Source organism: Culicoides brevitarsis, chromosome 3, assembly GCF_036172545.1.
Source record: "Culicoides brevitarsis isolate CSIRO-B50_1 chromosome 3, AGI_CSIRO_Cbre_v1, whole genome shotgun sequence".
In the NCBI taxonomy this organism is placed as follows: domain Eukaryota; kingdom Metazoa; phylum Arthropoda; class Insecta; order Diptera; family Ceratopogonidae; genus Culicoides; species Culicoides brevitarsis.
The window spans coordinates 14,113,731-14,140,784 of record NC_087087.1 but is presented as its reverse complement, the minus strand read 5'-3'; the positions used below and the strand labels follow the sequence as shown (position 1 = coordinate 14,140,784).

Sequence of the window (27,054 nt, the reverse complement as noted above, 5' to 3'; positions counted from 1 at the left end):
AAAAACAAATGTGGCATTGAGTAGGATTAATTATTTTATAATGAAAAAACATAAGAAAATTTAGAAAAAATTTGAAGTGTTTTGGGCAAAAATATGATTATTTTTAAATTGTGGCAAAATTTTTAAATTGAGGAGTACAAAAATGTGAAAAACTTGAAATTTATGAATATTTTTTCCTCGAGGAGTACGAAAATGTTAAAAGCTTGATACTTATGAATATTTTTTTCCTCGAGGAGTACGAAAATGTGAAAAACTTGAAATTTATGAATATTTTTTCCTCGAGGAGTACAAAAATTTTAAAAGCTTGATACTTATGAATATTTTTTTCCTCGAGGAGTACGAAAATGTGAAAAACTTGAAATTTATGAATATTTTTTCCTCGAGGAGTACGAAAATGTTAAAAGCTTGATACTTATGAATATTTTTTTCCTCGAGGAGTACGAAAATGTGAAAAACTTGAAATTTATGAATATTTTTTCCTCGAGGAGTACAAAAATTTTAAAAGCTTGATACTTATGAATATTTTTTTCCTCGAGGAGTACGAAAATGTGAAAAACTTGAAATTTACGAAAATTGTTCTTTAAATTATTTAAATCATTGAGGAGTACAAAATTGTGAAATTTGTTAATTTTTTTGATTATTTCCTAAACTTTTAATCCCATTTTTAGTTAAATATAACAAGTTCAACTGAATTAACGAATATGAGTCATTCTTAGAAAACTTCTTGAACAACTTAAGTATTTCAAAGTACTTTATTTTTTATCAACCTCTCAACTTTAAGCATTTTCTATGTTAATTTTAGACACAATCGAGACACTTCTAGTACTTTTTAGTCGCATTCCTGTTCATTATCTCAATATCTATCTACAACCGATTAAACTTTACCTAGTTTTCTTCTCTTTTGGATCACCTCATGACGATTAAAACCGATAAGCACGCCACTGTCGTGATCGATAAAGACCATAAAAACACGAAAACTTTACATGGAAAATGTAAACAACTATTTTAGATTAAATTTTAATCTTTCAATTTGTTAATTGCTTGTTCAGTGGAAGTGTATACTCAAGGTCCCATTGACATGCGACTTTCATCAAAAATTCAACAGAAATAATCAAGAATCATCTTCAATAAAAAAAGGTGAATAATTTTCGATAGGAATTTATTACCCTAAATTATCACAAAAATTGCTTTAATCCTAATCTTAATCGCTAATCAGTTATAAAAAAAAATTCTGTCAAAGAAAAAAGGCGACGGAAGAGGGAGCGTCATGTCGTCGTCATCATCCATCAATACTGATAACTCTGATAAAGGCTCGTCCAGTGCTGCACATTTGTCCATTTCGGGAAACTCGCGATGAATTCTTTGTACTGTGTCGTCAGAGTTTCCTTTTGATGGACAAAGTGTGCAGCTAAAGCGATTTCGAAACTATGCGTTAAGATGAAATCATCGTCAGTTTCAACTGTTATTTTAAATTGAAATTCTTTCATGTTATTTTCCGCAAGTCCATGAACGTAATTTATGAAATAAACATCTCGATCATTCCACGTTTTTGATGGTTTTCCCATTTCCTTTGTAAAACTCCATCCAACGAGACGCGCTCCTTGCATCGGCGATATTTGAATTGACATGTGATCAGTTCCAGCAACAGCAAATGTATATTCTTTCTTAAATCGTGTAATTGAACTACCTGAGACGAGTTTTAAATAAGGTCGATTAGGGGATGCTGGGATCAATGGTTCTTCGGCAGCGACCCATTTGTTGTAATAACTGTGAAAATTGGTTTTTGAGCATTTTTAGAGTGAAAATGGAAGAAAACTTACGCATTTCCGCTGTAATGAATGTTATAAAAGGGCATTCCACAGAGCATTTCAGTGTTACATTCATCGTCGATATCAACAGCATCCTTCATTCGAGGAACCTCATCCATTACGGGACCAGATCCGTGACGATCATAGGTAAAAACGTAATATCCGCTGTCTGCTTTTCGAATGTTTCCATCTGGGCGGTAAAATTCACGTTTTGTGTGCTATTTAAGAGATCTAATGAGCAAAGTTTCTGATTTTAAGCTTAAAATGGGGTCTTTAAACCCAAAACTAGACCATAACCTACAAATTCTTGCTAAAAGCTACTTACCCATATCGTAAATCTAGCTTCTGCCTCCCGTTCTCGATACGGAAATCCAAGCGGAGTCATAATTAAAATGATTGTTATTAGGAAAATTCCCAAAAACATCCCAAGCAAATATTTTCTGTGTCGGAACATGTTTAAAATTGGTGCCTAATGATGAATTATTTGATAAATTTTCAATCAAAAAGAAAAAATTTCAAATCCTTACATAAAACCCTGTGCCAAGTAATGCTACCCCGCATGTCATTCCAGCTACCATATACTCCGGATTTGTTCCTGCTCCATTGTAAGCTCTTGCGTTAATCGGAATTAGCGAAGTGTACATAATTGAGCCGAGATAGAAGTAAAAGATACTTGGCAATATCTGTCCAAGACAATGTAGATATAGCCATTTATTGCCTGCAATTAAACGATTTAGTCGATAAATTTCGATCGTTGTCTCTTTAATCTCTTTGTCGTTTTGAGACATTGATGTGTCAACTTGACAACTCACCTTTGTTCACAAAGTCAAAGAGAACATTCAAGAGGGTTGTGCCAAAGTAAAAGATCGTACTGACAGCTAAAATATACGAAGATCTGATTTTGAGCCCAGTTAATACTGCAAGTCCTATGGAGAGGATCGTACAATGGGCGTGGATTGCCTGAAAATTGATTTTTTTTAGTAATCTGGTTCAAGGAATCTTATTTCATACGAATTTGTAACTTTCAACATCTGAACTCGTATCAGAGTTTATGAGATGTTCTAATCACCAAATTAAGCTCCATTGGCGAACGAGGGTTCAAGTTAAACCATTGAAGGGTCAAATTAACGCCTTTAGAGGTCAAAGTAAAACCTTAAGGGGTCAAATTAACCCCTCGAGATATAATTTAACCCCTTAAGGAGTTAATTTGACCTCCAAAGAGGTTAATTTTCTCCTATTTGATCTAATTGCCCTGATGTTTTCAAAAATTTGAATACAAATGAAATTTTCTTACCAATTGCACATAATACGAATCAGCGACATCAGATTTTTCGCGCCATCTAATGTACAGATACGGAATTAAGCAATTACAGAAGAAAAATGGACAGAAATAGAGTCCCAGGATCAACCATTGATTCGCATACCACGACATAGATCTCCCACAAACATCCAAGATGAAAGCCAATAACATCGTAACTCCAGTTCCCAATACAAGACCTGCCAACTGAATTGCTATGGCAATGATAAACTCCAAAATACCGCCACTGAACTTCATGCCTTGAGAGTTCTTGAATTGGTAAACGCACCAAGAGACAATTAACGTGAGAACGACAAAGAGTATGGAATTGATTATCGTGCTTGTAAGTTGCGAGTAGAAGATGAGAAAGAGACCAAGAAAATCAAAAAAGACAACTTTGTCGATTTCATCATCGTCGGTTTTGGTCTGAAAGCAATTTGATGAATTGCCTGAAAATCTATTTTAGGGCTTAAAAATGATACTTACTCTCATATCATCTACCTCAGGAGCGCTGTCAAGCCCCTTAAGAAGTGCAAGGATGTTATCTCCAGTATGTTGCAAGGAACCTTTATTAACGGTCCACATACCGTCTGTACCGTAAAAATTTGTTTAGTTTTCCTTCATCTTTTAAAAATTCAATTTCTTACCATTTTTTGTGTGATAAGCGTAACAATTGTAAGCATGGGCAAAGTCATAAGCTGCAATTTGTGGAGCAAACTTTCTAAAGTTCGTAAAATCCGTATCCGAAGGAATTAGACCGTTTTGATAAATCTCTTCAGCTACGGTATTGGCAAAGGAATGCGGTACGTTGTGATGATAAATGTTCATGAGCCATGAATGTTCCCGCGTTGTTTGAAACATAAGGTCTTTGCCGCCTGTTCCAACGACTTCTAAGTTGACAAGTACACTAAAAAAGTTAAATTTTTACAAGTTTTAACTTTTTTAAGCAACTAAAGGCAAATTTACTTGATTTTGTCAACATATTTGTTGTTCGTGATAAAAGCATGTGAAGCTTGAAGTCCACTTTCCTCCAATCCGTTAAATAAAAATATCAAAGGATGATTTGTGGGTTCTTGTTTCGCCATGATTCGCATAAGCTCTAACATAACTCCTACCATTGTTCCATCGTCGCCAGCGCCAGGACTCATAGGAACAGTATCGAAATGTGCATTGAGCAAAATGTAGTTTTTTTCTTGGGATTCAGGGACTTTTTTCGAGGACATTTTTACGACGATATTTTGAGCGCCTCGATATAAGTTTATGACTTCGTACATTTTGGACTGACGTAAGAACATTCCGTCATTCGCTTCGACATCGATTGTCATTTGAATATCTTCGCTGGCATTACCTTGTATTTGTCGAACTTGATCCACGATATATTTGACGGTTTTTATTTCGTTATTTTCTGTGCCAGCAACACGATATCCGATTTCGTTGGCGAGATATTCGACGTGATCATAAGCTCTTTCACTGACGAAGCGCAAAGGATACCGCAACTGAGAAGAAAATTCAAGTTTAAGAGGGAAAAAATGAAAAACGGAACAATATATTGTTAAAATTTGAAAATTTTGAGGTTATGTTTTTAAAAAATGATGATCTGATAAAAACATAACCTCAAAAATTCAAATTTTAACGAAATCTTGTTCCGTTTTCCATTTTCTGCCTTTTAAAAACTCACCTCATCAACTTTCAACATGGGTTTCGGGAAAGCTGTCAACGTTGAATATCCAAGAAAGAACAAAAGCGACAACATCAAAAACAGCACAACATAAATCCAGATTGGCAGTGGATCGTGAACCGGAAATTGGCTCATCAGTAATTCCATGGGACGACTCGATTGACGTTCCATTTTCAGTTTTTCATTTTCGCTCGGATATCGTTCCATCTTGAGGAACGTAATTATCGTTCCTCGTCTCTCTTGAACTCTTTCGATGTCTAACATCGTTAAAAAATATTTTTTGTCACTTAATGAAATTAATTTTTCGAGTTCCTCTCGACTTGGTTGCTCCGCAAGAACTGAAAGCTCTCGATACTAATTCTATTGTTTTAAAATTTATTCTTATCTCTTAACTTGACTCGTATCGAAGACAGTAAAAAGACAGCAATAAAGCTCGAAACTTATCTTTTTGATATTTAGTTCGATTAGTAGTTTGTACGACACACAAAACGCGAGCATAAAGCCATATCTTTTGACTGAGATATGCAAAAAAAGATAAGAAAACGAAAACAATAACTCCCCTAATAAAAATGGAGGTCATAAAATTGCATGAATTTTTGCTTTTCGTTTAATGTGGCCCGATATAAGAAAACATTGTAAGTCAAGGGCAGGGTGTAATGACAGATTAATCTGACGACAAATCCTTGTGCGATTGACCAATTAAACATGATCGCAAAATTGTTTCGATAGATAACGAAAAATTTTTAGAGTTGGTGTTGTTTTTATCGAGACACAAATAAATATTTACAAGCGGGACGTGTGCTTTGTGTAAATAAACAATTGAGTCATATACAAAAAGCTTTCCACAGAAATTGTTTAAGTGATAGATCGCAAAAATGAGTCGTTAAAGTTGAGTAATACGACTCTTGGACTTTGGAATGGAAATATAGTTTTATCGGGAATTGCGTCATTTGTAAGATTTTTGTTTTGGTTTTAGAAATTTGAAATCAACTGGAGCTGTACTTATGTCTGTAGAAGATTTTAACCAATAATATCACAAAGCCAAAAGGATAAATGACTAATTTTTGAAATCTGAAGGACATAGAAAAGCAGAAAACGATTATTTTTAAACAGTTTTTGTTCAACGAATCTTCGAATGAAAAATTTAAGAAAATTTCCTATAAATGGATACAATTTTTATAGAAAATTTCCTATAAATGGATACAATTTTTATAGAAAATTTCCTATAAATGGATACAATTTTTATAGAAAATTTCCTATAAATGGATACAATTTTTATAGAAAATTTCCTATAAATGGTTACAATTTTTATAGAAAATTTCCTATAAATGGATACAATTTTTATAGAAAATTTCCTATAAATGGATACAATTTTTATAGAAAATTTCCTATAAATGGATACAATTTTTATAGAAAATTTCCTATAAATGGATACAATTTTTATAGAAAATTTCCTATAAATGGATACAATTTTTATAGGAAATTTCCTATAAATAGATACAATTTTTATAGAAAATTTCCTATAAATGGATACAATTTTTAAAGAAAATTTCCTATGAATGGATACAATTTTTATAGAAAATTTCCTATAAATGGATACAATTTTTATAGAAAATTTCCTATAAATGGATACAATTTTTATAGGAAATTTCCTATAAATGGATACAATTTTTATAGAAAATTTCCTATAAATGGATACAATTTTTATAGAAAATTTCCTATAAATGGATACAATTTTTATAGGAAATTTCCTATAAATGGATAAAAATTTTATTGCAAATTTCCTATAAATGGATACAATTTTTATAGAAAATTTCCTATAAATGGATACAACTTTTATAGGACATATCGTTAAAATTTTCATCCGAAGATTCGAGACTCTTCTCATTTTGAACAAAAGCTGTCTGATTTGTACTTCAGATTTCAAAATTTTTCAGTTATCCTTTTGGCTTTGGTCAAAGCTAAATCTGATTGATATTGTCTATAAAATTCTCATTTTGTAAAAACTTTTGTGAAAAAATTTTTTTAGTTCAAATCAAGAACATAATTAAAAGAAAGTCTTGAAAAATTTTCTTGTATATAAAATATTTGCTATAAACTCTATCGATTTCCTTTCCGTTTCCATGACGAAATTTCAAATAGAATTTCTTATAATGAAACGCTTCTCATCTATCTATTTATTTAACGAACAATTTTATCCGCTTTTCAATTAGTTTTTCATTCATTATAAGCCAGCTTTTGCTTCAACGAAACTCTTTTTGATTTATTTATTCGTTTTATTTTACAAATAAAAAAAAATCGTCAATTAAAATCTTTAAGAGGATTTTAAAGGAAATACCAATTAATCAATTTTATGTTTCGCAGCAATTTCACAGCAATGACTTTTCACCCAACTAGGAGGTGAACAAATGCCAAATATCGAATGTTTAAAAAAAACGTAAAAGTTTATGGCGCGTTTAACAACAAAAAACGTTCCAAATAATAATCTTTTAAAAGCAAATAATGATAATAAATACAAGAAGACTTTTTTATTGTCTTTTTAACACAACCAACACGCACTTACAGACAACAAAAAACTTTCAAGACTTTTGAATTGATGCAGCTCGAAACAAAACAGAGACATCACGTAATTCCTCTGTTTGATATACCTTCGCTGCGTGCAAATCGTCGTCGAATATAAAAGGATGAAAAATAGAAAAAGCGTAAAATGAAAAGTTATTGTCTCTAAAAAATAAATTTCTTTCGTTTTACGTTCGAAACTCGAGCGCAACACGAAATGTAAAGTAAATAAAAAGACGCACGTGCTATTTGTCTTTTTCGAACGATTTAACTTTTTTTCTCTTCTCCAACTACAGTTTGTCTTTGGTTAACGAAATTTTCGCTCACGAAGGAAATTGTTGACAATTTAACCAAAAAAAAATCCGCAGCCAAAAGTTTAACGCACTTAGCAACAGCTGAATAAAGATTTTAATCCGTTGCGGTATTTATGGCACCTTCTTGTCTATCTTGATATCTTGCTGTGTCATGCCGGGCGTCTCCATATGATAAGACAAACATTTCGTTAATTCGATTTTCGTAATAATAATAACGTAATTGACATGAGTACGAATGAGAGGATTGAGTAGAATAGAATAGAGGAGTAAGTTTCGTGATTAATATTACAATGACAACTATTAATATACGAGGCTAACACAGGTTATCGACGTACTTCAAATCAATAGATGCCGAAATAATTGATCAATTTTGTGATAAGATAAAGCAAATACAACGTTTCGAATTACTTTACAAACAGTGAAAGTTAGATAAGGAGTGATAAGAAATTTTTTGCGAAGAATTACGTTCTGAAGGAATGAACCGCTTTTATTGAAAACTCAGAAGAAGAAAGTTTTAGTAAATTTTTGATTTAATATAACTGAGTTTGCAAGTTTTCGGGTCTTTACGACTTTCATTAGTTAGAACTTCGATGAGCTTTAATATGGTCTGAAAATTGTTCTCTAAGAAGAGTTTTTTGCCTAAAAATACTTCAATAGAGTTCTTTAACCCACATGATAAGAACTGTCGATCCGTAGTAAGTTTCAAGGTCAAGGTCATTTCAAGGTCAATTTACTTCCTGTCTGCTCTGAAAGAACTTTAGTGAAAGTTTTCCTTCAAATTGGTTCTATTTCTTCATTTGTATTCAAATTTTAAGCAATTTAAAGCCTTTATTAAACCTTGTAATTAAATTTGGCGCCAAAAATACTTCAAAGAACTTTCTTCTAAAACCCAATGGATGCTTAAATATTTGTTAAAATTTTAAACAATTTTTATTTAAAACTAATCAAAATTTAAGAAATGCTTTTTAAATACATTTCATTAGCAGCTATCACAAAAGTTCCCATAAAATTCAAATAAACAGGATACTTTAACAAATATTTATCCACTAAGTCATCGTAAATCATCCGAATTCCTTTTATATACTGATTATGAAATCCATCAACATCTGATGCTTTGATCCTTTTAATCTCCTTCGCAATTCTTTGACTAAGACTCTGATCTATCTTCTCAATTTGACGCACATAATCCTGAAGAGCTTCAGAAGTTTCCAATCGATAAGTTTTCGAGCGATCCTTCTTCAGTCTCTCAAAATATGGATGTTTCACTATTACTCGTTTCACTTCATCTACAGCTTTCTGATAAACAGCAACTAGTTCAGAAATGTCGTTATACCTTCCAAGGACAACTTGTTCATCGAATACAATATCAACCATTTCACTAAAGTGATTGAAGAAAAAGTTCCGGTCGACTGTTTTGTTGCTTTTGACTACTGAAGAAAATTCTTGAATGACTTTTGAATTGACTTTGTTTTGCATTGGATAAGCAACCAAAAAGCCAATTGTATTCAAGAAAATAAATATTTGTAATTTCATTTTTTCTTGAATTTCGCTGAACCGAATGAATTGAATGTTTATCTGAAACTGACGTTATGCAGCTTCTGTATAGTTGGTTTTATAAAAAAAAAATAAAAACAATAAATGTTAATGACTTATATCGGTTTCTTGGAATACCCGTTGGTTTGTTCGATGAATCATATGAGTTGACAACATTTAAGTCTTGTATGTGATGACGTCGAGAGAAATTCAAGTTTGTGAAACTGGATTTTACTATAAACGTATTAAGCATAACGGCGTTCATTTTGTTTTAAGTTTCGTAATTAAGTTCAGTGTAGAAAGTAACTTATTTGAGAGAATCTTAAGTACTTTATAATATGCGGAAGGAATAGAAAAACCTGGAGATTTAAACAAATTTAAATTTCATCAAAAATCTCAAATAAGCACTTATGATAAAACCTTGCACGAGAGAAGAAAAAAATTAGTTCAACTTCGTAAACGATGAATCATAACAAAATTTTTCCTAAGGCCCTATCGATTTGAAAATATAAAAAAAAATCTTTAAGACGATGAGGCCTTTTTTTAAGACTCTGAAGGCTTTTATATGAGGCCTTTTAAGTTTTTATAAGGAAATTTTCAAAATTTTATTTAAAAAAAATAGTTTTATTTTCTCAAAAAAATAAAAATTTGAAATAAATTCCAATGAAAAATTCAAAAGCCTCATTTAAGTCTCCAGGGTCTTAAAAAAGGCCTCATCGTCTAAAAGATTCTCTTTTTTTACTTTCTTATTGTAGATTATGGTTTAAGTAAATTTCTAAATGTCCTGCAAATTGCAATCAAAAACTCTTAAATTTAAATTACTGTAATGTAGATAATTCTTATGAAAAAAAAATAATCCGTCCTATTAACGAAAATAGGTTTTGAAATTCGTTCTATTAACATTTTTACGTAAAACTTTTGAATTTTTAACGAAATTTCAAAATTTTTCAATATTTTTAACATAATTTTTGAGAATGAATTATTTTAATGAATTTTTATCAATTAATTTATTGATTTTATGCCAAATATTTAAAAAAAAAATGCTAAAAAAATCCAAAAATTAATGAAAAAATATTGTTCTATTAACTTCAAAATTGATGTTCCATTAATTATTAGCAATTTTTGAATTTGTAACGGATTTTTTTCCATAAGAATTATCTACATTACGGTAATCTTAAGTCCTTTGAACCCTAAACCTAAAATATTTAATATCAGTCAAAAGACATATTTTCAAATCAAAATAGAATTCCTTCCCCATGAAATTTCTCCCGTTCGCCTAAAATGATAATAATAATCATCATTAATGACAAAACATTCCCTTATTATTCGAACATCCCCGTTCTTTGTTTTTGACATAAATTACGCGAGTTTCTAATGAAATTATGCCTCAAACAAATTATTTGAATTATTTTCCATTCATTCAGAATTTCGGTCTGTTTCACATGCAAAAACTTTTGCGAACACCAAATTATTATTAAAAGTCGTAATTAACATAAAATATGTAAGAAATGCGGGAGTTGTAATAATCCTCGCAACAATAATGAGAACTACGCGGGAGGGGAAAAGTGGTTAACCAAACAAGAAACAAAAGTACCGCACAAAGCAAAGCAAACGATTAACAAAAGGAGCGTTTCGTGAGAGATAAAAGCATGTGAAAGATTATAATAATTGCATGACACAAACAAACAGAACCGCGATAATTTCACTCCTTAAAAAGTTTGTTTGTGTTATTTGTCTTTTAATTGGTGTCATTCATGAAAATACATCAAAAAGCCGCTTTTTTGTCTACTCGGAAATGAATTAATCTTCCCTCGGTGAGTAACAAAAAAATTCTGAAAAAAATAAATAAATAAAATATGAATGATTGGTACTTTTTTGTGTTGTTTCCTGTCTCGTCGCTTTCATGTCCACTGACTCCAATGACATTCGACGCAATGAATGATGGTGATATTTTCCGCCAATTTTCCATGAATGACACTTTTTGTCGTAAAAAATAAATAATATTTTTTGGGGGGACACAATGTAAATTTGTCGTTGGCATTAATTTAAATCAAAAACATGAAAAATTTCAAAAATAATAATAAAAAAAGGTAGAATTGAATAAATCTGGCATAAGAGCGCAGAGAGTGACGCGGCAAATGTTGTTGTGATTGAATTAAAATGTACAAATAAATATAGGAAAAAAATGTTTTTTTTTTTGGTTGAAATCGCGATATCGAAAAATCAAAGGCGATTTTTATGCATGGAATATTTTAATTTTTTAATGTATTCATTGAATGGGCATTTGACTGATTTCTATATTGCATGGAGTAGGTAACTAAGATAAACAGTGGATTGGCGGTAAAAATTTAATTTTAAATAAAGTTGAAAATGGGCAGAGTAATTAAGGGTAAGCATGCTGGGATTTCCAACAGGGATTGTAATAAACTTTAGTTATTAAATGTTATACGTCACAAGAGATGAAAGAGGTATTTATAATTGCATTTTTCACCGCATTTTGAAAAAAAATGCGGTTGGAACTCGTCTTGGTCACTATATTCAATAAAAAATTAAGCAAGAAGTCTCTCTAAGATGAATTTGAAAAAATTCGTGAAAACTGAACTACAATTAAACGCTTCATGTTTTTAAATTAAAAATCCCTCGATTGCTCGAAAATTACTCGAGTTCAAATCAGTTTTAAGTCTTAAAGTGTTTCGAAAAAAAAAATTATATAAAAAGATTAAAAACGAAAAACTTTTGATCTTAATTTTTATTAAGTTTCAGGAACTCCCTTTCAAAGTGATGATCAATTCAATTAATCGATTCAAAACTCAAATTTTGAGTTTCTCAAATTTTTAAAATATATCAAACTTCGAAATAAATATTAATTTAATTAATTGCTTATTAAAGAAAAATTAAAGACTTAGAGAATTAAATTAAAAAAAAGAATTAAAAACCAATTTTCAAAAATTCGAACCAATCCATTAGAAATAATTGAACGAATATAAATTCAAGCTAAAGCTTCAGACTTTTTTTAAAAATGACTTGAGTTTTAAGTTCATCAAATTTTAACTTTTCTCTTCGGGGAGCCTCATCTTTTCTCATTTGTACTTAAGTCTAAAAATGCTTTTCAATTCGTTCTTAATTTCAATTCTTTTCTAAAGTCCATTAAAGTCGACAAGGTCAGTAAAATCATTGTAGATTCTGATGCAGCGAGAAATAAGTGAGTTGTTGAGGTACTTTTTGGAAGTTTTTGTCTGAAAGAGCGATCTCTGGTTTCTCAAGTTGTACTGACGATTTCTTTCAACTAATTTGCTCTTGATGACCTTCAAAATGATGTTAGAGCGCAGCATATCAGATGTGAAAATGGCATAGTTAATTCGAAAACGATCCTCGATAGTTGTCATGTTCAGAAGATTCAAACGTTGCACTTAAGGAAGCAATTTAAACGATCCAACCTCCTCAAGGTCATTCAAGGTTAAGCTATAGTTCTGATCACAATTTATGTTCCTTCAACGATCAACTTATAATTTTTCTCATCTGAAAATTAATTAATGAACTAATTCTTACCTGATAGTCTCCTTTTTCTCCAATCCAATAAACTCAATTCACATCGCTTATTATAAAATTTAATCACAATGTAATTATTTGCATTCTTTCTATTATTTTCATTTATTTTCCCATCTCATCTCCAACTCGTAAACTCAATCCCCTTCTCATTACGTCAGGTAGTTACGACGACATAAATATATCAGTTCCTCATCTACCTTCCCTATAAGCAAGCCATTCATTAAATTTTCATTATTTTCATTCATTTAATATCATCATCGTCATTATTACATTGCATCTCTTGCATCTTTTCCACATCCACGTTGTCACGTCTGTCGCCTGCTCTCCTGCCCGTGTTGCTATGATTACGTGACGTAAAATGACACCAACCGCCGTCTGGAGCGATGAAAATAACCATATTTCTTTTCTGTCTGTTTCTCGTATACCTTCCTTCCATTTTCTTTCCTTTTTTCCTCCGTTTTTCGTCTCCTCATTGCAACAATAATTTTTCACGTGCAAAAAAAATCTAAAAGAGATTTCTAATAAAGTTATTACTGGCAGACATCGTTCCGTGTTATTTTTTTTTAATTAAAGATCGCCTCGCTGTTGAGACGACACGTCGCTCGTCGTCGGAGGAGCGAAAGTGACCGGCATATAATAAAACTCAATTATTTGATAAGAATCTTGAAGCGGGAACAGAACGTGGATGAGTGAGAGTTGTAATCAGAGACAGACAGGAAAAATTTATATGACAGTTTAGTTTTTATTTATGGTCTGTTGTTGCGTAAAGGGACTCTGGAATTATTATTAGGAGAGGTAAATGGCGGATTTACAGTTTTTGTGCTTTCGACGTTTGTTAAATTTATTGCTTGGTTTGGATTAATTGGATAAGATTTAAAGATTGAACATTTTTTGGGATTTTTTTGAAGACGTTTTCATTTATTTATTTTTAGTTTTTTTTATATATTTTTGTTCTTGCTTATGAAAGCTTTTCAAATACTGTCAAATTTTATTTTATTTTAAAAATGAAAAAATAAAAGTTGAAAATTTTCTTAAGAGCACGGTAACTGGTTGATCAATCCTATTACCGAATTATTATTAATTTTAAAAAAAATTAAAAATTAAATTAAAAATTAAATTAATTAATTTAAAAAAAAAAATTAATTAAAAATTAAATTTAAAAAAAAATAATTAAAAATTAAATTTTTAAAAATTCAAAAAACTAAATTAAATAATTTTTTTTCATATAAATTGTCTATAAATTTAAAGCAATTTTTCATATTTTTTTAAAAATATTTTTATGTTGTTTTTAAATAAAATTAATTTTAAATTATTTCTTAATTAATTGATTTGAAAACATTTCAAGTTGAAAATTAAAAAAAAATCTTTAAAAATAATTTTTTTTTAAATTTAATTAATTTAAGTAAATAATTTATCTTTTTTTTATTTGTTTTCTTTCTGATTTATTTAAATTTTTTTTTAAATTTATTTTAAATTGTAAATTAGGTAATTCAAGTAAAAAAATTAAGTTAAAAAAATTATCACAAAATACTAATTTTAGTAAAAAAAAAGGTTTCTTAGTTGAAAATCTTACAATAAAAAATTTAAAAAATTATAAAAATAACAAAAAAAGCAAAAAATATAATTTTTTATGAAATTTCTCATTTTTGTCCCATTGAATTTTTAACTTTCAAAGGCAAAAGTCAAAAAAGATAAAAAAATAAAGCGATTTATTTATTAAAGATTTATTGAAGTAACTTTCACGACAGCTCAGAGACAATTTTATCTCATATCTCCAATTTCTCGTCGAAACCATATTGAACTTTTCCCATTTTTCACGTTAAATCAACTCTCAACGGAATTAACACGCCTTAAAAAGCCGCCAAGGATCAAAAGCAAATATTTCAATTACGTTAATGACTAGACCAAAACGCTCTTCTGTTACATTTTTGGACAAAAAGCGACCTTTTTTCGCCTCTTTCTCTCCCTCTTTTTTATGGGGCATCATGATAACCAGGCTCAACTAATCATTTATTATTGCACGTTAAATGGGCAATTCAATTATTTTTTTGTGCGCCGGAGATAATAAACGTAAAACAAAATGGCTCGGCGTTGTATTACACGACCATTAACACGCAAGGTAATCCCGCGCGAAAAAAAAACGGACAAAGATAAAAAAATATAAAAACAACGAGAAAATGATTCATTTTATTTTTATTTCCTCTCCTCCTCTTGGTTTAAATTTTTTTTTTCGTTTTCACCGAACGACGTCAGTTTACAAATTTTTAATTTCATTCGCGCGCCACGCAAAAAAGCAAGAATAACGAAAACAACCAAACATGCCTTTTATTGTTATTATTTTAAAATGTTTTTTTTTTTCGTTTCGTGTCATGGACAGTTTGCTTTCTTTTTGGTTTTATTGCAGTCGTTCGTACAATTTTGCAGCAAACAGAAGCAAAACGCAGTAGATTAGCTGTCTCGATTAGGGGACAAATATTGGGATTTAATGAAAATGACAGCGAGGCACATTGTTGTTCCGATTGTTATTAAAACACATTAATTGACAAACAACAACAGAAAATGTCGTTGCAGGCTTTGAACATTCGCAAAATTGGCAATTATGCTGAATGAAGTGCAAATTTTAATGTCACTTTTTGTGTTTTTGTTGAGAATTTGAACGAAAAAAAAAAAAATTGTGCAAAGTTTTTAAGCGCTTTAATTGTTTTAGTGGCACTTGAAGCTTTTTAAATGAAATTCTTATCAAAATAGGTCAGTTTTTCAAGTGGTTTCTACATGAAATGGTTAAAATGCGATTTTTAAGTTTTTTTAAAATAAAATTTTGATCAAAGTAGAATTCTTTAAAAGAATTTCTTCAAATAATTCTTCACTTTAATTTTTTTTTCAAATTTAATTTAGATTTAAATAATAATTTTAATTTAATAAAATTAATTCCTTCATTAAAATTTGATTTTTAATAGAGAATTTTATTATTTTAATTCAAAGTTATTTTTAAATGAATTTTTGAAAAATTTAAAAATCAAATCTTCTTAAATCCAATTTAATTTTAAATTTAATTTAAATTTTTTTTTTTCATTTTTATTTATAATAATAACTAATTAATTTAATAATTTTTTTAAATTTAATTAACATTTAATTTAATTTTAATTAATTAAAATTTAAATAAATCAAATAAAAAATTAATAAAATTTAAATTTTTTAAATTCATTTAATTTTTAAAATAAATTTTTAATTTATTAATTTTAAAATTGGTTTCTGCTAATTCAAATAATTGAGAAAAATTTAAAAAAATTAAATTTTTAAATAAATTAATTTTAAAAAAATATTAAAATTAAATTTATTTAATTAATTTAATTTTTAAAACAATTTTTTTATTATATAAACTTTAAATTTGGTTTCTGCTAATTCAAATACTAAAATTAAATTAATTAAACAAATTTAAATTTTATTAATTTTTTTAAATTTATTTATTCAAAAATTTTAATTTTTTTAAAGTAGCAGTGTTTGTAGAAAAAATTGAAAATTTTGTAAAAAATTCTAAAAAAAAATTAGAATTAAATTTTTTAAAAGTTTCTATTCGATTAATTAATATTCAATTTTGGAATAAAAAAAAATGAAATTTCATTTTTATAAATTGACAGTTAAAAAATTTGAAAATCGCCTTTTCGCTAATTCAATATTTTTATTTTATAAAATTCTTTTAATTGATGTTTTAAAAAAAAATTTAAAGCCAAGTCCTTAAAAAAACTTTTTCTCGGTTACACCCATAATTACATTTCAAACAGATTTTCCACTCAATTATTTAAAAATATAATCTTCAACTACTTACTCAAGTACTCACGTGCCTAAAAGTAAATAAAAGTCACATAATTCAACCTTAATTGACTCCTCTTCATCTGTGACTTAATTATATTTAGACAACATCGTGTCTGTAGTTTAAGCAAAAAGTTCTCTAATAATTTTTAATAGCAAAGAACCAAAAAGTAAAACAATAAACTAGTTTAAAACTTGGAATAAAACACTTTTGAGGCAAGCTTCGGTGTAGCTGTAAATAAGTCTAGAGAACAATGATAATGTTTTTTCTCCTTCAACAACAACAACAACAACTTTAAGCCTCTGAAAAACATTCACCAAAGAGCTCCGTATGCCTAAGTTATGTTTTTCCATACTTTAACATGTTTTATCTTTGTGCAAATTGTGGCAGACAACAGCTGTATAACGTAAAAGCACACACATGTGAAGAAAATTAAAACTACACTCTAAAAGTCTTTTAAACGCAAACACACACTCTTTTAATAAACAACAACCACAAAAGTTTTGTTTATATTTTATATTAAATGAGTTATTATTTGTGTGGCAAAGGGGCGGGGGAGGAGATGTCGTTTTCATCTCTGATATAATTTTTTTTTCAAACTGGAGAGTTTTGTACTAATGAGGCTTTCTCACATGAAAAATGCTTTGTTATTCGTCGTTTGATGTTCCTTTAAGCTTTTCTATGGTAAAATTCCCGTAAAATTCCAAGGAAATGTGTTTCGTGTCAATAAACTTTCTCACATGATTAATTGAAAGACGCAGAAAGAAAAGTTTTCATCTGAAAAAACACGTGACGTGACGATAAAAGTGACTTTTAACGACAGGAGGTTGAGTTCAGTGACCCCTTTCCGTTCGTGTTTTCTTTTTGGATTGATGTAAATGATGTTTTCTCATGAACTTTTCTTGTATGAAGATGACAAAAACTTGTAAAAGTTGTCATTAGAAAAGTTACCAAAGAGCATTTTCTGATTTAACGCTTTATATGATAGAGCCCAGTAGGTATTTTGAAATTTTTCCCTATTGTAAATTTAACATATTTAGTTCACTCTAGATTTCAAATTTCGTCCCAATATACATTTTAAATGTTCTATCAAGTTGCAATTTTAAACTTTCTTCTAATTTGATGTATAAATTTTTTACCCCAGGGCGTATTCTAAATTTTTTATAAGTTAATTAAGATATTTTTACAAAGTTTACATTTAATATTTTCGCCAATATTTATTTCTACACTTTCTTTTAGTGTATAACCTTAAATTTCATTGAAACAGGTATTAAAAAATATCATCCCTATGCACATTTTAAAACTAGATCCCAATGCACATTCTGAAATTTTTCTCATTTTTTTACCAGAATTTCGCTCCAATGTCAAATTTTTACTTCTTTCAGTTAAAACTTTTAAAGTTCATCACAATTTTTAAATATTTTAAAATTTTACCCCAATGCACATTTAAATTTTTTTTAGCTTTTTCAAAAGTTTATCTTTCAAATTTTATATTTTTACCCCAATGCACTTTTAATTTTTTTTTAGCTTTTTCAAGGGTTCAAATTTCCTTCAAATTTTGTATTTTTACCCCAATACACATTTAATTTTTTTTTAGCTTTTTCAAAACTTCAAATTTTATGTTTTTGTCCCAATGCACATTTAATTTCTTTTTAGCTTTTTTTAAAGTTCAATTTTTTTCAAATTTTATATTTTTGCCCCAATGCACATTTAAAATTTGTTAAAGTTTAGTTTGCGAAAGCCTTCAAATTTTCTTTTATAATTTTGTCCCAATACACATTTAGAATAATTTAAAAAGCTTAATTTTTTGTGAATTTAAAATTTTCAGCCCATTGAACATTTTATCAACTTCAATTCAGACAGACATCAATTTTTTCCTATAAAAACCTAATTTTTCCTCGAAATGCTGTAACAAAAAAAAAAGATTTTCTCTTGAACTTTCGGTCGAAACATTAACACACACGAAACTGTCCCCTTTGCCATTAAAAATAAGATTTTTATTCCAATAAATCGTGTGACAGGACACAAAAAAGGAAAGAAATTATATTTTATTATTCACATCATGACTTTCTAAAAGGTTAGTCTACGAAGAAATTTTCTTGCTTTTGTGTCAGCACCTCCGAGAATGATGACGAAAAAAGAAAGTGGAAAAAAATATCAAAAAAAAAATTGTGTGTGAGTGAATGTGTGTGGATTTGTGTTGTGAATGGCTAAGAGGCATTTTTTACTTTATTTTATGCGAAACCCGAGAACAAAACTTTCTTGGCAAAAGATAAATATTTTCAAAATGATTGTTGTTATTTTGTGGTCTTTGTCGTAAAATTGTTGGTTTGCGACGGTCCAATTTTTTTTTTCACAGAAACTGAAGAAAGAGAAGGAAAATTGCCTCAAATTTCTTATTTGTGTTGAAATTTCTTCTGACAGTCCAGACAAAGTTGTTGCATTTTTTTTTTGTGTTGTTTCTCTAACAGAAACTTTTGTTATCAATTTATTCAACATCTTGTGCTCAACTATTAAAGAGTTTATTAAATGTGAGTTTTTGCTATTTTTCGACTATTTTTTCTCTGAGCGAGAAATGAGTTTATTCTTCCGGAGCTTCTTCTGCAACGTCATCTAGAAGTTCATGAGGCTCCGGAATGGGCTCGTCTCCAACTAGAGGACTATCATTTTGATCCAAAATCTGGTTGATATTCATCAAGTCACGGGTACTCCATGGTTCAAGCGGATCTGGGGGAGAGTCCTCGTCTTCGCCGTTGTTACGTGGGGGCGCTGTCTTCACTCGTCGTTGACTTGTATTGTCGCCGTCGTCAGAAGATTGCGGCGACACTCTGAAAAAAAATTATTTTAAACTAAAAATTTTTAATTAAAAAAGATTTTTTTACTTATTTCGTGAAAATCTTCCCCGTCGACGACGACTTTTCGACTTGACACTCGAAGATTCGCTTTGAACATCGGATTTTGGTTCAGGATCTGGCTCCAAAACCTCATCGGCGACAGTTGCTTCGTCGTAATCTTGATCGGCGACATCCATCATAGTGTCATCTTGCGGCGTTTTCAAATCGTCGTACGTGTAATTGAAGATTCCCGCGCTTAATTGTTGTTCTTCCCATGCGATCTTGAATAAGGGATGTTCATCGGTTTTGCGTTGTTTTGACGATGAACGACGAGAAACTGCGGATTTGGCGCGTCTAATGAGAGATCCTTTACCTAAAACTGGTTTTTCGGCATCGCTGTCACTTTCGACCAAAGCTTGTAAAGTTTTCATGAATTCCGCTTCTTTAACCGGATCAATGATGTCTTTGGGGTTTTGGAATAAAACAGCAGCTTGAACTTCTGCAGCTTTCTGTTCTTGTTTCTGTGCCTCCGAAAGTCGTAAACATTCCTTAACCTCCTCAATGTGATCCAGCAAAGTCGCTTCTTCCGCAAGTCTCAATAAGCGATTCCAGAAAGCTTCGTCGTTTGGATCGGCGTCCTTGTTTTCTGTCAAAATAATCAATTCACGCAAAGGATCGTTATAGTGCAAGTGTAAATCAACTCCGCCCGAATATGACAAAGAAACTCCCGATTTTGGTGTGTGTGGCGTCGTAGATGGCGCTGTGCCAGGTACTTGCGAATCCTTCAAGTCGCCCATAAGTGTCATCATGTTGTCGCCAGCTTTTGAGTCGGTAGGGGGCGCTGCTTTCGGTATCGGTTGTTTCTTAACCGGATCAATGACAACTTCTTCCTGTTCCATCATCAAAATGTCCTGCGTGTACGACATTTGATCCAAAGCTGCAGTAAGTCCGAAGGGATCTTCATTCGCCATGTCCATTTCGCGCTTCTTTTTCTTCGAAATTTTCGTGGGACTTGTGATCGAGGCGCGTCCCCACATGATGCGACGTAATTCCTCGCCAGACATTCCTTTTTTCTTCAATTCGCCGAGCGTTACTTTCAGAACGCGTTTCCAGTTGCCTACGGCTCCTTTGCGTTGACGCGCGCGAGTTTTACTTTTGCTTTTGATAACCATGACGCCACGTTCGTCTTCAGTTAGGGGAATCGAATAGGTCTCGAGATACTTTTTGGCATCTTCTTTCGGGACAGCACGTTCGAGAGAAACGACAATTTTAGCCCATTGCTTGACGAATTCTTTCTCGGACTGTTCGATAACGGCGGCATAGGTGTTGCCCATCATAGCAATCAACATGTTAAGTAGCAAAATGGGCACGAAAATCATGAAGATGATGAAAACGGTTTTTGCCATGTTTGCATATTTCAAATCGTTGAACTCGGAATACTGAAAAAAAATTAAGGAATTAAGGGAAAATATTTTTAAAATTTACCCAGTGCACATTTTAGAATTTTTTTAAAATTTTAATCAAAGTACTTTAGAAAAATTTGTTGGACCAATGCAAATTTTAATATTTTTTCTTCGATATTTACCCCTATAAATTTGATATTTTCAGCCCAATGCAAATTTTGGATTATTTCCTTCTTCTAAAATTTCAAATCCATTTCAAATTTTCGACCCAGTGCACATATTTAATATTTCCCATTGCATATTTTACATTTATTGACCCAGCATATATTTTAATTTTTGACCTAATGCACATTTTAAAATTTTATGCAAGTTCATATTTTGTATTTAACCCAGTTTACATTAAAAATTTTCATCCCAATGCACATTTTTAATTTTTCTTTTAATAAATTTCCATAAATTTCACATATTTGACTCAAAAAATATTTAACTTTTAGTCCCAATACACATTTTTAAAATTTCGCCATATCCCAAACTCGAAGTAAAACCCAATAGGCAATCTAAAATTTTGTCCCAGTGCACATTTTTTATGTTTCCCATTGCGTATTTTACATTTCTTGACCCAGAATATATTTTACTTTTTCTCCTTATGCAACTTTATCAAATTTTATACAAGTCCATATTCTGTATTTATCCCAGTTTACATTGAAAATTTTAATCCCAATGCACATTCTAATTTTTTCTCTCATTGAATTTCACATATTTGACCCAAGAATTATTTAATTTTTGGTCCCAATGCAAATTTTGAACAATTCCCCATAGCACAAAGTCTAAATTTGACCCAATACGCAATCTAAAATTTTGCCCCAGTGCACATTTTAAATGAAAAAACCGCTTTTTTCTTCTAAATTCAATAAAAATCGATAAAAACTCACATCATAATCGCCCAAAGTCATTTGGAACAATGCCATCCACGTGCTCATGTACGTCGAATATCCGGTTTCTTCAACTTCTGGATGCCCTTTGTACAAAAAGTAAAAAGCATTGCAAAATCCGAACAACACGATGAAATAAATGATGGAAAAGGTCAACATATCTCCCGTGATCATGGAGAAAATCATCGTTACGAAAGGTCCAGTGAGACGAATCGCTCTAAAAAATCAAAATTTTTTCATTTATTTCAAGAAAAATCAGAAAAAATTTCTTACCCAGCAAAGAACATCAACAAGAACCAACTTCCGGGCAACGCAAAAATCAATAAAGCCTCTTCCGTGTCAATGTCACCCATGATGCGATATGGAATAACCGCCAAAATCGCCAAGTTTGAAATTAAAAACACAAATTTAGGCGGTGCGGATTTCTGTAAAATTCAATTTTAGTTTAGAAATTTGTCGAAATTCGAAAGATACAAACCAAAGACTTGCAAAAAGCCTTCAATCCTTGATTTTTGAGTTCGTCTCCTTGTTGAAAAATGACAAAACTCAAGACGCCCAGCACAGTTACGCATTCGCAAAAGTACCGACTGACATCGATCCAGTCATTTTCGTGCGGAATTTCGGCCTCTTCTTCGCTATTTTTTGAATATTCTTTCTCTCAATGTCAAAAATCCAAACATGCACGTGCAGTAATACTTACGTAGCGTGTGGATTTCTGGGTTTTCGCAACTGAACGGAACACGAAAGAAAGAATAAGTGCACGAACAGGATAAGAAGTCGCTTGCTGAATTGCCGTTGTGCAAAAGTGTCCCATTTTTCCTCTAAAAGTTTCTGAATGATGCCGCCATCGAGCATGTCGAGATGTTCTTGTTTCGTTCCCTCGAGGATGATGAAAAGCGCACTTTGCCAATCTATGAAAAATATTTTGAGGAATTTTATTTTTTTTGATGGAAAATTTCTTACTTGTACTCCCATCAGGTCGAATAGTGTCCAAAGCGTTTAAGGGATACGCGGAGCAAGTGATGTTACTGTAACGCCAGAACTCGCGAGCAGAAAGTTCCAACATTTCTTTGAAGACTTCGGAACGACCGAGCATGCAAGCGAGTGTTAAAGGGGTTAGGCCAGCGTAATTTGCGACGCCATTGTTGCATGGGTATTTGGGATGACGGAGGGCGTAACCGAACATGTCCTAAAATATTTAAAAAAAAAAATTTATTTTTGATTTTTTATATAAAAATTCGTTTAAAATTTTCTTAAAAATGTCTTGAAATAATTTTTTGACAAATTATGACAGATTTTGAACAAAAATTTGTAAATGGCAATTTGCTAATTCAAAACTTCAATCTAAATATTAATGAAAAATTATTAATTTTGACCTAAAAGTCATAAAAATTTCTCAATTTTAATCAAAAACAATAAAATTAATAAAGAAAATTTTTCTAATAAAATTTGAAAATCGCCTGCTTGCTAATTCAAATGAAAAAAAATTGAGAAATATTCCAATTTTATCTTGAAAACAGATTAATTAAATTTTATGAGAAATTTATATTATTTGAAATTGACAGAAAATTTTCTCAAGATATCAATTTATTGACAATTTCGAAGAAAAATTTTGAAATGTCAATTCAAAAAATGACCGTTAAAAATTTTTGAATTTGGTCTAAACTAAATAAATAAATTAAATAAATAAATAAATTTAAATAAATAAAAATTATTTATTTTGACTTAAAAGGTATAAAAATCTCTCAATTTTACAAAAATAATATTTAATTAAAATAATTAAATTATTTTTTTCTAAAATAAAAATTTGAAATTCGCTTTTTGTTGATTCAAAAAAATAATTGGGAGATTTTTGAAAATAAATTAACCTTTTGAGACAAAAATTATAAAAAATATTAAATTTTTGGTCCATTTTAAATAAAAATTTTCTAATGTCAATTCAAATTTAAATCGGTAAAATTTTAAAATCGACTTATCGTTAATTCAAATTTTAAAAAAAATAAAATAAAATAAAATTAATAAAAAAAAATTCTAACTTTTTTAAAAATATTTTTTTAATAAATTAAATAATATTTTTATTTAAATTAATTCAAAATTTTTTAAAAAAATTGAAAAAATAATTAATTGAAAAAAATAAATTAAAAAATTAAATTAAAAAAAATTAATTTTTTTAAATTAAATATAAATTATTTTTTTTTGTAAAATTGTAAAAATTAAATTTCTTACCAATTTATCGCAAACAACCACCATATGCAAAATCATATTTCCAAAATTATCTTGAGCATCGGGATCCGCTCCATGCTCCAGCAACAAATTATAAACGGACTCATTACTACAACAAGCTGCCCATGCCAGCGGATATTCTCCCAAATAAGCCAAACCCTCATAATCCGTATTTTTCTTCGGCTTATTGCTCTGCTGATCTTTCGGCAAGAAAAATCTCCCGATCGCCCTTTGGTTAATATTCGCTCCCGCCTCTACCAAGTCAATTACGAGCTCATTGTTGCTATAAGCGATCGCGAGATGCAACGCACTTGCTCCCAAATATTCCTCGCCTTCCATGATGTCGATCGCTTGTTCGGGAAAAACTCTCAGCAGAATCCGAGCAAGCTTCGTATGCATTTTCGTATCGCAAATTACGAGAACATGAATCAAACTTTCGCCCAAAGAGCCGCGATATTGCATTTGCCAACATGCTTTGTGGTCAACCCATTTCGAAAGCGGATCATGTGACGACAATGATGCTTCAATGGGAATTGTTACCTGTTGATTTCACGTGAGAAACGAGGAAATTGGGTCAAAAAGTGAAAAATTCACGATAAAAAAATTAATGCGCATGTACCTCGGTGTTGTCCTTGTACTTCCATCGAAGATATTCAGCACGATTGATAATCTGACCTTTACCTCCTTTGTACATGAAAACCCCAAATTGCTCCCGGATGAGATTTTCAACGGCAATTTGACCTCCAGATTGCATTGCTTCGATTAAATCGCCGCCTGAAATTTAAAAAAAAAATAAAATAATTAAAATAATTAATTTTTAATTATTTATTAAATTAATTATTAATTTAATTAAATAATTAATTTAATTAATTTTAATTATTTATTTTTTAATTATTTAATTTATTTTTATTTAATTTTTTTATGAAAATATTTGTTACGTAACATTTTTTAATTTTGGATAAAATTTTTAATTTTAAAAAATTTTTCAAAATTTTGATTAAAATTCTTTAAAAAACTAATTTTTTTCTTAAAAATATGAAAAATCTTTAAAAAAAACTCACCTCCTTTAAAATTCGCCAATTTATATAACAAACACTTATTATCCGGGGCAGCTGATTCCGCAATGACTTGATCCAGAATGGCGCCTCCTTTTGAGACATTTGCCTTCTTTTTCAGCAATTTCTTAAAAGGCAACTTCATTCTGTGTATTTTTGTCCTTTTTCGGACCTTTTTTCAATTTTTCAGAAAATTTTCTTTGTTCCGTGAATTTTTTTACGTCTCAACCAAGAAAATTTTTCCTCGAAAATTGATCAAACATTCCGTCGCCAAAGCTCGTCACTAAGGATCTTGACCCAGCTGATGTCCTCCGTTAACAGCTGATGCCAGACTTCCCGTCAGCTGATCGGATTTTCTTGTTTTTAACGACCAAATATCCAACAAGTTAGCCGAAATTTCCATGGCGACAATTTTCATGAATGAATACAGTGAGTCGGAAAATTATTTGAATGCCATGCGAAAAATTTATCTTTTCATTTAACTTTTGACGATGATAAATTTTCCTGATGACACACTTTATCTAATTAATTTTCATGAATATCGAAAAGTTTTGTTAAAGATCGAAGTGTCAGACAGCGTTTAGTGACGTTATCTGTGAAATAAAATTTTAAAAAATATTTAAAAGGAATATTTAGTATTGAAAAGTTTCTTGGTGAAAGATATAATTGAATATAAAGAGATGGTAAAAAATAAATAATTTGAGTGTATTTTTTTCAAACAAAAAATTAAAAAAAAAATAATATTTTGTTCACGATTTTTTTTTATAATTTTTAATTTATTTTTGATTTTTTTTAATTAAATTAAATTAAATATAAAAATATATATTAATTAAAATTAAATATAAAAATTAATTTAAATTAGAAAAATAATTAATTAAAAAAAATAAATAATAATTAATTAATTTATTTTTATATTTTTTTACTTAAATTAAATTTTCTGAATTTTTGGGAAAAATTCTTCGATTTTACTTTTTTATGTTTTAATCTATATTATTTTTTACAAAAATTGTGAAATTTAAAAAAAAAATTGAAAAAAATTTACTATTTTGCTAATTTTCAATTAAATAATAAATAAAAAAAAATAAATATTAATTTTTAATTAAAAATTATTTAATTAAAATATTAATTATTTTTTATACTTGAATTAAATTTTCTGAATTTTTGGTTAAAACTCTTCCGACTAATTTTAATATTTTGCAAATTTTCATAAGAATTTTAAATTAATTTTTTAATTAAATTTAAAAAAAAATTTCCAAAATTCTTAATTAAATTTGCATTATATTTTCAAAAATTTTTGTTCAATATTCTGATTTTTTAAATTTTTTTCTAACTATTTTTTTATTTTCATGTAATTTTTTAATTTTCGGATTTTTCATAAATTTTCTAATTTTTAATGATTTTTTTCTTTCCCTTATTTTTAATTATAATAATTAATTAATTAAATTTTCATTAAGTCTTACGTTTTTTTTTTTAGAAATTTTTCATAATTATCTTCAACGTCAATTAATTTTTCTACAAAAATAATTTTTTTAATAAAAATTCCCTAAAATACGTCCCGAAAAATCGACAAAAATATTGAACGAAACCTTGTTAACGAACACATTATCATCAATTTTTTTGTAACTTTTTTGTTACTTTCTCCCTCTTTTAAATAAATGTTTCAAAATGAGAATAACGATGCATAAACTCCAAATTTTCACGAAAAAAAACGCTATTTTTTCATCTCACAACCTTTTAAATGTACAAAAAATTTGTAAAACGCGCCTTGATGACATACCAAACTACATGAAAACAAGTCATCCCGATTTTTTTGTGGAAATTTCGCAACCCTCACGAATTTCCTGTACATTTATTGACTCTTTTTTTCCATTATTATTATTACAACACATCCCAACATTACTGAAAAGCAGAAATAAATGAAAAATTATTTTGTGAAAGGAAAATATTATTAATACTTTTATTACTTCAGAATCTTTTTTTTATGCGTTCTTTAATGATTTTCTGACGACGACAGACAAAAAAAAGTTGAATTTTGTTAAAAAGGGGAGTTCAAATATT

The 27,054-nt window shown here is 29.6% G+C and overlaps 3 protein-coding genes across 3 annotated transcripts in view; 1 reads left to right on the top strand and 2 right to left on the bottom strand.

Moving 5' to 3' along the window:
* Nucleotides 1-27,054, top strand: part of LOC134834278 (protein timeless homolog) — a 77,326-nt gene that overhangs the window by 11,128 nt on the left and 39,144 nt on the right. The gene's annotated exons all lie outside the window — the stretch shown is intronic.
* On the bottom strand, nt 1,111-5,057 carry LOC134834280 (endoplasmic reticulum metallopeptidase 1-like). Its single transcript, XM_063848880.1, has 10 exons — nt 4,784-5,057; nt 4,072-4,601; nt 3,753-4,012; nt 3,592-3,695; nt 3,103-3,531; nt 2,621-2,768; nt 2,336-2,526; nt 2,134-2,277; nt 1,821-2,026; nt 1,111-1,767 (listed from the first exon to the last, which is right to left on the bottom strand). The coding sequence occupies exons 1-10, from the start codon at nt 5,045-5,047 to the stop codon at nt 1,287-1,289; spliced, it is 2,757 nt and encodes a 918-aa protein (XP_063704950.1). The 5' UTR covers nt 5,048-5,057; the 3' UTR covers nt 1,111-1,286.
* LOC134834279 (uncharacterized) lies at nt 19,059-25,229 on the bottom strand. The gene is made up of 10 exons (XM_063848879.1): nt 25,003-25,229; nt 24,561-24,715; nt 23,945-24,481; nt 22,682-22,907; nt 22,419-22,629; nt 22,197-22,353; nt 21,992-22,143; nt 21,719-21,935; nt 19,432-20,822; nt 19,059-19,377 (listed from the first exon to the last, which is right to left on the bottom strand). The coding sequence occupies exons 1-10, from the start codon at nt 25,139-25,141 to the stop codon at nt 19,131-19,133; spliced, it is 3,432 nt and encodes a 1,143-aa protein (XP_063704949.1). The 5' UTR covers nt 25,142-25,229; the 3' UTR covers nt 19,059-19,130.